This window comes from Ochotona princeps, chromosome 9 (genome assembly GCF_030435755.1).
Source record: "Ochotona princeps isolate mOchPri1 chromosome 9, mOchPri1.hap1, whole genome shotgun sequence".
Lineage (NCBI taxonomy): Eukaryota > Metazoa > Chordata > Mammalia > Lagomorpha > Ochotonidae > Ochotona > Ochotona princeps.
Genome location: NC_080840.1, coordinates 75,293,079 through 75,305,083, shown reverse-complemented (window position 1 = coordinate 75,305,083; position 12,005 = coordinate 75,293,079). Strand labels below are relative to the sequence as shown.

The 12,005-nt window shown below is 38.1% G+C and overlaps 1 protein-coding gene across 3 annotated transcripts in view; it reads left to right on the top strand.

Annotated features, from left to right (window-relative positions):
- The first annotated feature begins 1,228 nt into the window (after window positions 1-1,228).
- The window catches only part of LRRC69 (leucine rich repeat containing 69), a 96,209-nt gene continuing 85,432 nt past the window's right edge, over window positions 1,229-12,005 (top strand). For 2 of the 3 annotated variants that reach the window (XM_058668806.1, XM_004597243.3), the window contains exon 1: window positions 1,229-1,424. In XM_058668806.1, coding sequence (XP_058524789.1) covers window positions 1,242-1,424 — 183 coding nt within the window. In that variant the 5' untranslated portion in view covers window positions 1,229-1,241. Of the gene's footprint in view, window positions 1,425-3,599; window positions 3,675-12,005 lie in introns of those variants that run through there. The other variant, XM_058668807.1, reaches the window with a different exon arrangement.

Genomic DNA, 12,005 nt, shown 5'->3' with positions numbered 1-12,005 from the left:
AGGCACGGTCCTTTGCTTATTAAAACAAAAAGGGGGAGATGTCGGGAGCACTGCACGTGTGCCCTAAGATGGCGCTGAGACCTCTCCTCCCCCCGGAGCTTGGCAGTACACAGGTTTCAGGAAGTGCCTTCTGATTGGCCCGTAGCTGCATGCTTAGCTTGTGTGCTACGCGTGATCAGAGCCATGATTGGCGTGCCTGCCGCGTGCATCGGTGACCTTTAAGCTGATTGGACTAGGATTGTATTTAGCAGTGGGGGTTTCAGGAAGAACGGGGCCAGGACAGGAAGAAGAAGACGGAGACAGACGGACGGACTGAGACAGAAGAAGACTAGGGGTGACGAGGAGGTTGGGGAATGAAGCAGAGACAAACGGGAGGAAAAGGGAGAAGTCGAGTTGACTGGCTGGGAAACGGACTGGTTGGAAGAATAATAAAGTACTTCAAGATAAAGAACCTGGAGTGTCGGGTGAATTCTTCTGTGGGACGGAAGACCCCGACAATAATTAAAAAAAATGGTGATTTCTCTAAGACCATTTTTTCTCCTGATTCTTTACCACCAGTTGCTCAGTAGCTGAGAATTCCCTCAACCATCTGTTTCTATTGAAATACAGTTTATAAAGGAAGAGCAGAATAAATGCTGGTTTTGTTCCTTTATCAGTTTTCATATTTGGTACCTCAGCAACGCCTTGTTACTCTATTTCTGTTTTCAAAATGTCATTTTAATACAGGCTTTACCATATTTTGATGTCTGCTTCCACTCTGATTATTTTTCTAACCTTCAGTAGTTTTCATCTTAGATTGATAGGAGCTTCCAGAGAATGACTACTGCTGTCATTTCGATATGAACACATCGAGCTTTAATGACCTCCATGTTTCTAGCATAAGACGCCCAAGGCTTATCTACTATGTTTCCTGCCCCAAACTAGACCAGCTTTGTTCCTGGTCTACCTTTCACACTGATATACTCGCCTGCTTCCTACTTCAACAGGAAAGATCGTAGAATGTTTTTGTTTCATGACACATCAATTCTGCCACTAGAAGCTCTAAAGAATTCTAACTTCTAATTCTTGCCTTTGTTTCCCATTTCTCTCACAGGACACCGTCTCTTGCTTCCTCATTTACCATGGAAGATCTTAGAATGTTCTCTTTCATGACACATCAATTCTGTCATTAGAAGCTCCAAAGAACTCTAACTTCTAATTCTTACCTTTCCCGCCCCGCCCCCCATTTCTCTTCCAAGACCATGGCTGAGAGATTGTTAATAAGAGCATTAAAGGGTGGCCAAAACACTAAGATCATTACACTGAATGGGAAGAAGTTAACAAAGATGCCCTCAACATTAGAAAAACTGCCAGGCTTGAGGACTCTGAACCTTCAGAATAACCAGATTCCCAAAGTGTGTCCAGAGCTAAGCACCCTAACTCAGGTGAGGAACAACTTGCTTTGTGAGCTTGTGAAAGAAGTATGTGAGAGAATAACAGACCGTAGCTATCTGGAGACCTAACTTGGAGCATGGCTGGAAAGGCTGCAGCCAGGCTTGGCTCTCAGGGACGGAGAGGCTGCGCTTTTTTGGTGTGCTCTTTGGCCCACATCTGGAAGCCAGGGAGTAGGTGCCTGCTGCGCTGCTCTTTCTGGAGGCTGTCATCTGGAAAGGGGTTGGAAGCTGGGGTCTGTTCCTCTACCCCGGGGCTTAACATCTGGAAGTAGGTTCAGGAACCAGGAGATGCTTCTTTCCCTGCGGACTGTCCTGCAGCCTTCGTATACCGAATGAAGAAACGGTTGGGATGTGGGAAGGGAGTTCCTCTTCCATTTCCTAGAGCAGACTGTAACTTTGAAATGGCCTGCTGGCAGGGAGAGCAAGGACGGGACATTCGTTTCTTCTGAAACAGTCTTCAAAAGCAGGTTAATATTTTAAATGAAGAATGCCCTTTGGACACAACTGGATCCCAGATGTTTCTGTGAAATGTTTCGGCCTGACAAAGTGGAGCTCCAGCTGTGGACCTCTTGAGAGACGGCAAAGGATATTAACTTTGTGATTTTCCTTTGGCTCACTTTGAAACACTCATCGGTAGGCAAAGAACATGTGAGCAACCAAGTCATTGCAGATCACTGGTTTCCTGTTTTCTTACTATCATCCGGCTTGGTTTCCTTTTACATAAAAAAAGAAGATGAAGAAAAAGTCCCAATTTGTAGTCTGTGGCTGTATTGTATGAGAAGTAAGGTAATAGCCACACTTTTCTCCCTTCGGCAGTGACCTCAGAAATCACACTTGTCCTTACAAGCCCACAGGACATGGACTTTTGTAATGCAATAAAGTTTCTAGGCAAAGGATTCAGGATTCGACTAAGTCGTGAAACAGCTCTCTCCCATAGCTTGAAATTTATTTTAATTAAGTAGTATTGAAAAAAATAGTGTTAATCACTTTTCAGTAACTAAAGAAAAGTGACCCCTGTCCAAACTCCCCTCATCTCCTCCTTTATCTCCATGTATAATCAGCACTAACTCATCATTTTTTCTTGATTTTACACATTACTCTTCTTCACCTTCCAAATGTAGTGTTTTTAGTGCTCATTTTATGCATAGATATTGTGTACGTATACTTTGCACCTTATTTCTTCCTTCATCAATGCACGGTCTTCTTACTCCTCACCTTGTAAAGTGACAGTATCAAACTCTGCAATCCCCTGGAGTTGTTCTTCCTTCTCACAAATTCTGCATTTCTTATTTCTGTAAAATTTATGGAATTTGTACCCTGCTCAGCTTTGAAACATGATCACATCTTTATTTTGTCTCTAGGTGAATTCTGGAGTTTTGAAATGTATATTGTTCATATAAGTAAATATTATTCAGATGAAGTCAATCAGTCTAGTGTAATTACAGTTTCTTTCTATGGCACTGCTTTGTTCCCTTATAGTTTCTAATGGCCTCTTTGTGCCTTTTCTCTTGCCTTTTTTCCTTCTTTCCTTCCTTTCAATTCGTTTGTCTGAAACGCAGAATTAAAGACATGGAAATCTTCTACTCTTTTTCTCACTCCCTATTTAGCTACAATGGTCAGGGCAGGAAAGCCTAAGCTAGGAGCCTGCAGCTCCATCTATGTTTCTCATATGGGTGCAGGCGTCCAAATACTTTAGAGCCTAAATATTTTTGTTGCTTTCCAAGGCACATTAGCAGGGAGCTGCACTGGAAGTGAAACAGCTGGACTCACATGGATGCCAGCATTTCAGGAGAAGACTTGCCATGCAACTATGCAACATCACAATGCCATCCCAATGACAAGTCTGTCTGTTTCTTTCTTTCTTTCTTTCTTTCTTTCTTTCTTTCTTTCTTTCTTTCTTTCTTTCTTTCTTTCTTTCTTTCTTTCTTTCTTTCTTTCTTTCTTTCTTTCTTTCTTTCTTTCTTTCTTTCTTTCTTTCTTTCTTCTCTCTCTCTCTCTCTCTCTCTCTCTCTCTCTCTCTCTCTTTCTCTCTCTCTCTCTCTCTCTCTTTCTTTCTTTCTTTCTTCTTCCTTCCTTGCTTCCTTCCTACCCCTCACAACAGGATTCTTGATTCTTAGAAATATTTACTTGTGTTTGTTCTACATTATTAAGCTTATCATTATTACAATTTACTCCAGGTGAATCAGCTGATAATGACACAAAACACAACAGATTTGGATGGTTCTTTCTCCAAATATATCTGTGAGTGGCTAATAAGCTCATGAGACTCATAGTCTTGTTATTCATTAGGGAATTGAAAATCAAAAGCACAATATGATACTAAAATCAATGTACTATATGAGTAAAAAATGTCAAAGCTACTAGTGTTGGTGAATGTGTGGTCAAATGGGAGCCCTCAGCCAGTACTGCTGGGAATGCATGATGGAAAAGCTATTTCACAGAAAACCCTAAACTTACCATACACCTCAGAAATGTTTGTCTTAGATATCTCCTTAGGAGAAATAAAACATAGGTTGACACAAATATGAACAGTATGTGACTATTAATAACAGCATTATTTATGATAGTTCTACTCTGGCACAATCCAGATTTCTTTTAACTAGTGAATAAACAAAATCTAATATATTTATACAGAAACTGTATATATCTATATAAGCAAATAGTTTTCAGCAATAAAAATGAACAAAGCACTGATATGTGCTACCAGGGGCGCCTCACAGAAATGTTGAATGAAAGCAGACAGTATTAAATATCACATGCTATGTTAGTACACAATATTTTTAGAAAATTTAACCATGTAGATGCATGAAGGAAAGCAGTGCTTGGGACTGACATGTTGTATGTTTTTATCCAAAACGTATGGTTTGCTATTTATATTTGATTATTATAAATAGTTTATTACAACTTTTCATCAACCTACCACTGCTGCTTTGTTCATCCATACTGCATTTGTCTTTTACCACCACAGGAAGTCTGAAATATCCTGATTGTGGCTCATCTCCCTCACAGTCTTTAAAATATCAAAGTGGTCTTGATTTTTTTACAATTTCTAAAATAAAACTACTACTTTTAAGTTTCTGTATTCACAAAATGGTGTCACACACAAGGGCAGCATTCATCTTGGGCATAAGTACTTGTGATTCTCCATGTTCTACAACCTTATAAGGTTATCTTACATCAAAAGTCACCCAGTAAGCGAGTATCTCTGAAGGAACAGGACTCTTTCTGAATATTTTTCAGCTTTTTTTGTTTAATTATTCTACCTACTTGTATTTAGCATGAAATTTACCAGGGTATGGCATTCAGTTCATAGTTCAAAAGAGGAGGGCTGATTGAAACGGTTGCATATTCATTCTTTTGCAAATATTTAACGTTCATTTTCTTGTGTTTGTGCTAGGCCTGTGGGTGTGGCTGTGAATAAAATGTGATTCCTGCTTTTCCATTTGGGGATTAAATTATATGTGAATATAAAAAAATTCCATTTCTGGCATATAAAAACTTTTCTTTAATTTTTTTTGTTAATATTATTTTCCATGATACCTTTTTGTAGGCCTAGGGATTCCTCTCTCTCTTCTCTTCCTCTCCCCGCCATTTCTTTCCTCCTCCCATCATTTTCCCATATATTATTACAATAGTATAGTCCTTTAGTAACAGAAATTTAAATGTCTGCCACTTAAGTGTATCATGGCATGGCAGGTATAGGCAAAAACAGAAAATCTAGTATCATGTTGTCAAAATATATGTAAGTTTCATTGGGAATTCTCCTTTTATTTGGGAGATACATACTTTTAAGTATCTCCATTTCCAGTATGCTGGCCTCCATTGTATGGTTCATTTATGGGAATATATGTATATACATGATTACCCATATATCTGTTTTGTGATTTGCTGAGATGTTGCATTAATGAATTGGCTTATTTTACTGAACATAACGGTCTCCAGTTGGGGCCATTTTGTTGCAAATGATGGAATTTCATTCTTTCTAATGGCTGAGTACTGTTCTGTGGAGTAGATTAACCACAGCTTCTTTATTCATCCCTCTTTTGATGAGAGTCTGAGTTGTTTTCATGTCCTTGTTTTTGTGTATTGCACTGTTATAGAGATGCATGTTGCATCCTTTGTACAGATTTCACTTCATTTGGATACGTTCCCAGAGGTGGGGTATCTGGGTCATATGGTAGATCAAAATTTCCATGGCCCGTCTATCGGAATTTTTCTATACATTTTAGGTGTTACTATCATTAGTATTATCACTGTAGGTTAACTAACAACAGTGATAAAATGTGAAAGCTAGTTCCTCAGAGAGTGCAGATCTTACAATTTATTTTCTTCTTGCTTGATTTTATTAGTGAATCTTTTGGAAAATTCCAATCACCTAGGGTGACAAGAAAGTATGAGTTAACATTCTATAATTTAAGGTAAGTGCATTTGACTTTTGATTATTATGGGATGTTAACTATTTTCAAAAAAGCACCATTTAAATTTTGATAAAACATGTTATTTTGTCCCTCATGCCTGGTAGCTGGATAGCCATAGAGTGTCATCTTCAGTGAAATAAAGTGGAAGCAATTTTCTAAATCAGGCTTAACCAAAGACAGTACTACTGTGATTAAGGAATCATGCAGAAACAAGGCTTCTTAAAGGCAATGCTGCCATAGTTTTAAAGTTCCCAGTAGTTTGCAGCCTTGTGGCATGCATGACAAAGTTCAGTGACAGTGTGGCAATGCTCCCCTTAAGCTGCTTGCGCGTGTGGCTGCTTGGAGCAAAGACATGAGCTTTCCAAGTTTTATATTTGACTACGAACAATTAACAGTAATAAACAAGGCTGACTCGAGGCACACTTGGGTGATTTCCAAATATGCTGTTGTATCCCTAGTCTCTTCTTTTTCTACTTTACTGTTTATAATGACCCCAGATCAACCAATGAATTAACTAGGTAATTTATTTTCTCCTTCCTTCCTTCCTTCCTTCCTTCCTTCCTTCCTTCCTTCCTTCCTTCCTTCCTTCCTTCCTTCCTTCCTTCTTCTCCCTCCCTCCGTGCCTACAGAGACCAAGCATTCTGCTATGTGGTAGCAATATAAACTGGAACTTAAACATTCCTCAACCTCTAATCTCGAATTTAGTAGGGGCGATAACCAGGCACATGGATAAATGTAGAATTAAGATTGTGAAAAATGCAGGGAAGAAGATTTGTACTGTGCTGTGACTCTAGCCAGAGAGGTCAGGGAAGGCGATCATAAGCAAGTGGAGCTGAGGTGAGATCTGGAGGAGAAGAGCTGTGCTGAGGACGAGGAGGGTGATGCAAAGGCTTGTTCCATCTAAAGCCCATGAAGATCCTCAGTGTCACTGTAACCAGAGTGGATCTGATGTCATTTATACTGTTGGTCAACATTATGCTTTTCCTTTCTCCTATACTATGCTCTGTAAACCCCATTTTCTTCCATCAAGTAGACAATGTCTTTTCTTTTTCTAAACCAGACTATTCAAACAGGAGCTCCTTATCCTGACCAGGCACAGGCATATTTGCTGAGTACCTTCTCTCCAAGCTTTTAATGATGTCTTTGCCTCTGCATTGAGCCTGCTATATCCCTATAGGAACTTGAACTTCGTCCTCTACTTTTTCTTTTATGTAAATATTTATTTATTTGAAAGTCAGTTACATATTGAGAGAGAGAGAGGTGAGAGAGAGACAGGAAAAAAAAAAAAACTTCGATGCACTGATTTACTCCTAAACTGGCCACAATGACTGGAGCTTGGATCGATCTGAAGCCAAGAGTCAGGATCATCTTTTGGGTCTCTCACACGCGTGCAAGCACCCAAGGATTTGAGGGATCCCTACTGCTTTCACAGCATCAGCCCTTGGGATTTAGAAGAGACTTAGCCCTTTTACTTGTCAGCTAAGTGATGTAAAATAGTTCACAACAACTATTTAGAAAAAAAACTGCAAAACAATCAAATGCACAGTAACAGCATAAGGAATAAACTATTTAAAATAAAATATTTAAAAATGAGCTTTGTTAAAGAGACGAAAAACCTGTGTGACAAAAATAATACTGTCTTTCATGCTGTGTGCACAAGTCTACACTCCCACCAACAGTGAGGTACGATACCTTTCTCGTCACATCTGTGCCATAGGTATTAGAGGAATTCTGCATATAGGCTATTCACATCGGAGTTAAGTGGAACCTTAATGTGGCTTTTATTTTTCATTTCCCTGAACACATTTTCATATGTCTGTTAGCCATTTGGATTTGTTCTTCTGAAAAATGTCTGCTAATTTCCTTTGCCCATTTATTTACTAGTTTGTTTGCTGTGGTGTTTCTGAAGGTCTTTGTAGTTCTCTATCTGTTGTGTGGTATGAAAAAATTTCTCCCATTCTCTTGGTTGCCTCTTCACTTTCTTGAGTTTCCTTTGCTGTACAGAAGCTTCTTCGTTTGCTGTAGTCCCATCTGTTTATTTTGTCTTTGACTGACTCTGCTTTAGGTGTCTTTTCTGGAGAACCTTTAACTATGTCTATATCTGTATTTAGCAATGTCTAGAGTACTTCCTATCTTTTCTTCTAGTATTTTGATGGTTTCCGGGTGGAGATTTAGGTTCTTGATCTATTTAAATTTGATCTTTGTACACAGTGAAAGGTGGGGGTCTGGCTTCTTACTTCTACATGTGGCTTTGTAATTGTTCCAACACCACTTAGTAAAAAGTCTGAGCTTTTCCCCTGGGTTACTTTTCATTCTCTTGTTGAACATCAGTTAACTATACATGTGTGGGTTCTGTTCTGGGATTTTATTCTGTTTCATTGTCCTTCTTTTCTGTTTAAATATCAGTATCTGACTCTTTTGATTACCATTGCCCTCTAATATGTCTTAAGATCTTTATTTGTGATTCCTGTAGCTTCAATTTCAGGATATTATGGCTATTCACGATCTCTTGTGTTTCCAGCTGAATTTTTATACAATTTTCCCAGTTATGTGCACAATGTTGTTGGGATGTTAGTTCGCATACATTGAAACTGTATATTACTTTTGGCATTATGATTTTGGTTTTGTCAGTCCAGGAACATGGTAAATTTCTTCATCTTTTAATGTCTTCTTATATTTCATTTATAAAATTTTGTTTTTTCTTAAAGTCAGATTTACAAAGACAAGGAGATACAGAGAGAAAGATCCTCCATCCGTTGGTTCACTCCCCAAGTGGCAGCAACCTTCAGAGCTGAGACAATCCAAAGCCAGGATGGAGGAACCAGGAGGTTCTTCCAGGTCTCCCGCATGGGTGCAGAGTCCCAAGACTTTGGGCAGTCCTCTACTTTCTCAGGCCACAAATAAAGAGCTGGATGGGAAGTGGAACTGCTGGAATATGAACTGCTGCTCGTATGGGATCCTGATGCATGAAAGGCGAAGACATTAGCCACTAGGTTATCATGCCAGGCATATATATATATATATATAAACGTTTTGTAATTTTATTCAAGGAGGTCTTCCCCGTCTTTGGTTAGGTTTATTCCAAGGCATTTAGAGTTCTTATCTGCTATTTTAAAATGAGTAATTCTGGCTAGTTCTTTTTCAGCCTTGGAGTTGTTTATGTACACTAGACCCATCAATTTATATTCATTGATTTTGTACCCTGCCTCCTCGCCAAATTCTAATGGTCTCTTTACCGAATCTTTTGGTTTTCCTATGTATAGACTCATGTCATCCGCGAATAAAGAAAATTTGACTTCCTATTTTGCAATTTGAATCCCTTTAATTTCTTGCATAACAGCTCTAGAGAGGATTTCCTATACTATGTTGAACAGCAGTGGTGTTAGCGATTGTCCTTATCTTTTCCAGTATGATGTGGGCATTGGTTTTTTTTATGTATTGATTTAAATATGTTGTAGAATATTCATTCATATCTATCTTGCTTAGGATTTTTAGCATAAAGTGGTGCTAGTTTTTATCAAATCTTTTCTCTGCATCTATTGAGAAAATCATATTGTTTTTATTTATATTGTTGATGTGGTTTTACATTTATTAATTTTCATGTTAAACCATTACTGCATACAAGGATAAATCCTGTTCATCCAGATAAATGAAACATCTGATTTATTGTTAGATTCTATTGGCTAGCATTTTGTTGATAATTTTTGCATCTATGTTCATCAGGAATATCAGTTTGTACTTTCCTTTCTCTGTTGTTTCTTTTCTTGGTTTTGGTGTTAAGGTGATGTTAGCTTTATAAAAAGAGTTTGGAAAGATTGCCTCTCTTTCTATTACTTTAAATTGGTTCTGGAGAATTGAGATCAGTTCTTCTTGGAATGTTTGGTAAAATTAGTAGTTAATTTTTCCAGTCCTGGAGTTTTTTTGGGGGGAGGGTGAGGGGATTAAATTACTGATTCAATCTCCATGGTTATAGGTTGATTTAGATTTTCTATTACCTCATGGTCCAGTTTTATAAATGGTATATGTCCAAGACTCTGTTCATTTCTTTCAGGTTTTCTGACGTGTTGGCATATAGTTACTTGTAGTTGTGCCTGATTATTTTACTAATATCCAAAGCAACTTTGTTTCCTTTTTTGTCTCTGATTCTACTGATTTGTGTCCTCTCCCTCTTTTTTGATCAGCTAGGCTATTAAGGTATCTATTCTGTTTATTTTCTCCAAGAGACAACTCTCTGATTCATTGATTTTGTGCATTGTTGTTTTGATTCCTATGGGATTTATTTCCTCTCTTATTTTTAACATCTTTTTTGTTTTTTTCTGTTAATCTTGAGGGCATTTTTTCTTGCTGTTGTTTTTCTAACTCCTTCAGATGTATGGGTTATCTAGTTTGCTTGCCACCTTTCTTGTTTCCTGATAGAGGCACTGATTGCAATGAATTTACCTCTTAGCACTGCCTTGACAGCATCCCTCAAGTTTTGATATATTATATTGATATCTTCATTCATTTCAAGGACTTTTTTCTTTGATTTTCTTTAATCAGTTGTTCATTTAGCATCATATTACTCACCTTCCAAATATTTGCACTTTTTCTGGAGCATTTTTACCTACTACTCTCCAGTTTCATTGCGTGGTGGTCTAAGATTCATGGTTTGATTTCAATTTTTTAAAATTTCCTGAGGCTTTTTTGTGACCTTTTTGTTAAAAAAAGATTTACTTATTTTTATTGGAAAGGCAGATATATGGAGAGGAGGAGAAACAGGAAGATCATCTGTTCGATGGTTCACTCCCCAAGTGGCTGCAATGGCTGGAGCTGAGCCAATCCAAAGCCAGATGCCAGGAGCTTCCTTCAAGTCTTCCACATGGGTGCAGGGTTCCAAAGCTTTGGGTTGTCCTCAATTGCCTTTCCAGGCTACAGGCAGGGAGCTGGATGGGAAGCAGGGTCACTGGGATAAGAACTGGAACCCATGTGGGATCTCAGCGCATTCAACGTGAGTACTTTAACTGCTATACTATTGTGCTGCGCCCCTTTTTGTGACCTTTAATGTGATTAATCCTGAAGAAGTTTCTGTGTACTAATGAGAAAATGCATATTTACTGTCTGTAAAATGGAAAGTTCTGTAGATATCAGTTAGGTCCATTTGTTCCATTGTCTGGGTGGGTTCTTTTGCTTTTTTGTCAATTTCTGTCCAATCAGTCCCTTTTAGTTATTGGGTTGTTAAGGTACCCCACTACTATTGTATTGGGGGTCTAAATCTTCATTTAAGTCTGTCAACATTTATTTCACATAGGTAGGTCCCCTGACATTTGGTGTGTACACATTTATGATCAGTACTTCTTGTTGACTGAATGAAACTTTTATCTTATTCTCTTTGAATGCTTGTCACATTGATGTCTATGTCATCTATTTTAGAATGGCTACACCAGCTCATTTTTCCTTTCCATTAGCTTGGAGTATCTTTCTCTGTCCTTTCACTTTCAGGTTCTGATACTTTTGGTAGTGAGATGTGTATCTTGTAGGCAAGATACAGATGGATTCCCGTTTTTTGTCCAGTCCACTAATCTATGTCTTATGATTCTGGAGTTTAGGCAATTTGTGTTCAGGGTTAATGTTGACAGAAAGTGATTTGGTCTTGTCATTTTTCATTTGGTTTCTCATTGTTTGATTTAAACTTTTGTAATTTTATTTGGTAGTTCTACCTTTTTGTTATTATTGGTTAGCTTCATTTTTTTCTGTCTCCATCATATTCTGAGTAATGTTTGTGGGACTGATCTGATTGCAATGAGTCTTTCAGCTTCTGTTGGCTTTGAAAGTATTCTGATTTTGTTTTCAAATACAAGTGAAAGTTTTGCTGGATATGTTATTCTGGGTTGACAGTTTTTTCTTTAATTATCTGGAATATTTGACTCTATTTTCTTTTGGCCAGAAGAATCTCCTCTGTGAAGTCAGCAGTGTATCTGATTAGTGTTCCTCTGTATGTTATCTGATTCTTCTCATGTGACTGTTTCAGCATCTTTTCTTTGTGTTCAGCTGAAGGGAGCTTGAGATTGATTTGTTGAGGTGAGAATCACTTTGTGGTTGTCTGCCCTTCCTGTGTTTTGCTTCCCCTTATGTTCTTGATGTTTGGGAAGTTCTCTAATCTAATTTAATTGAATAC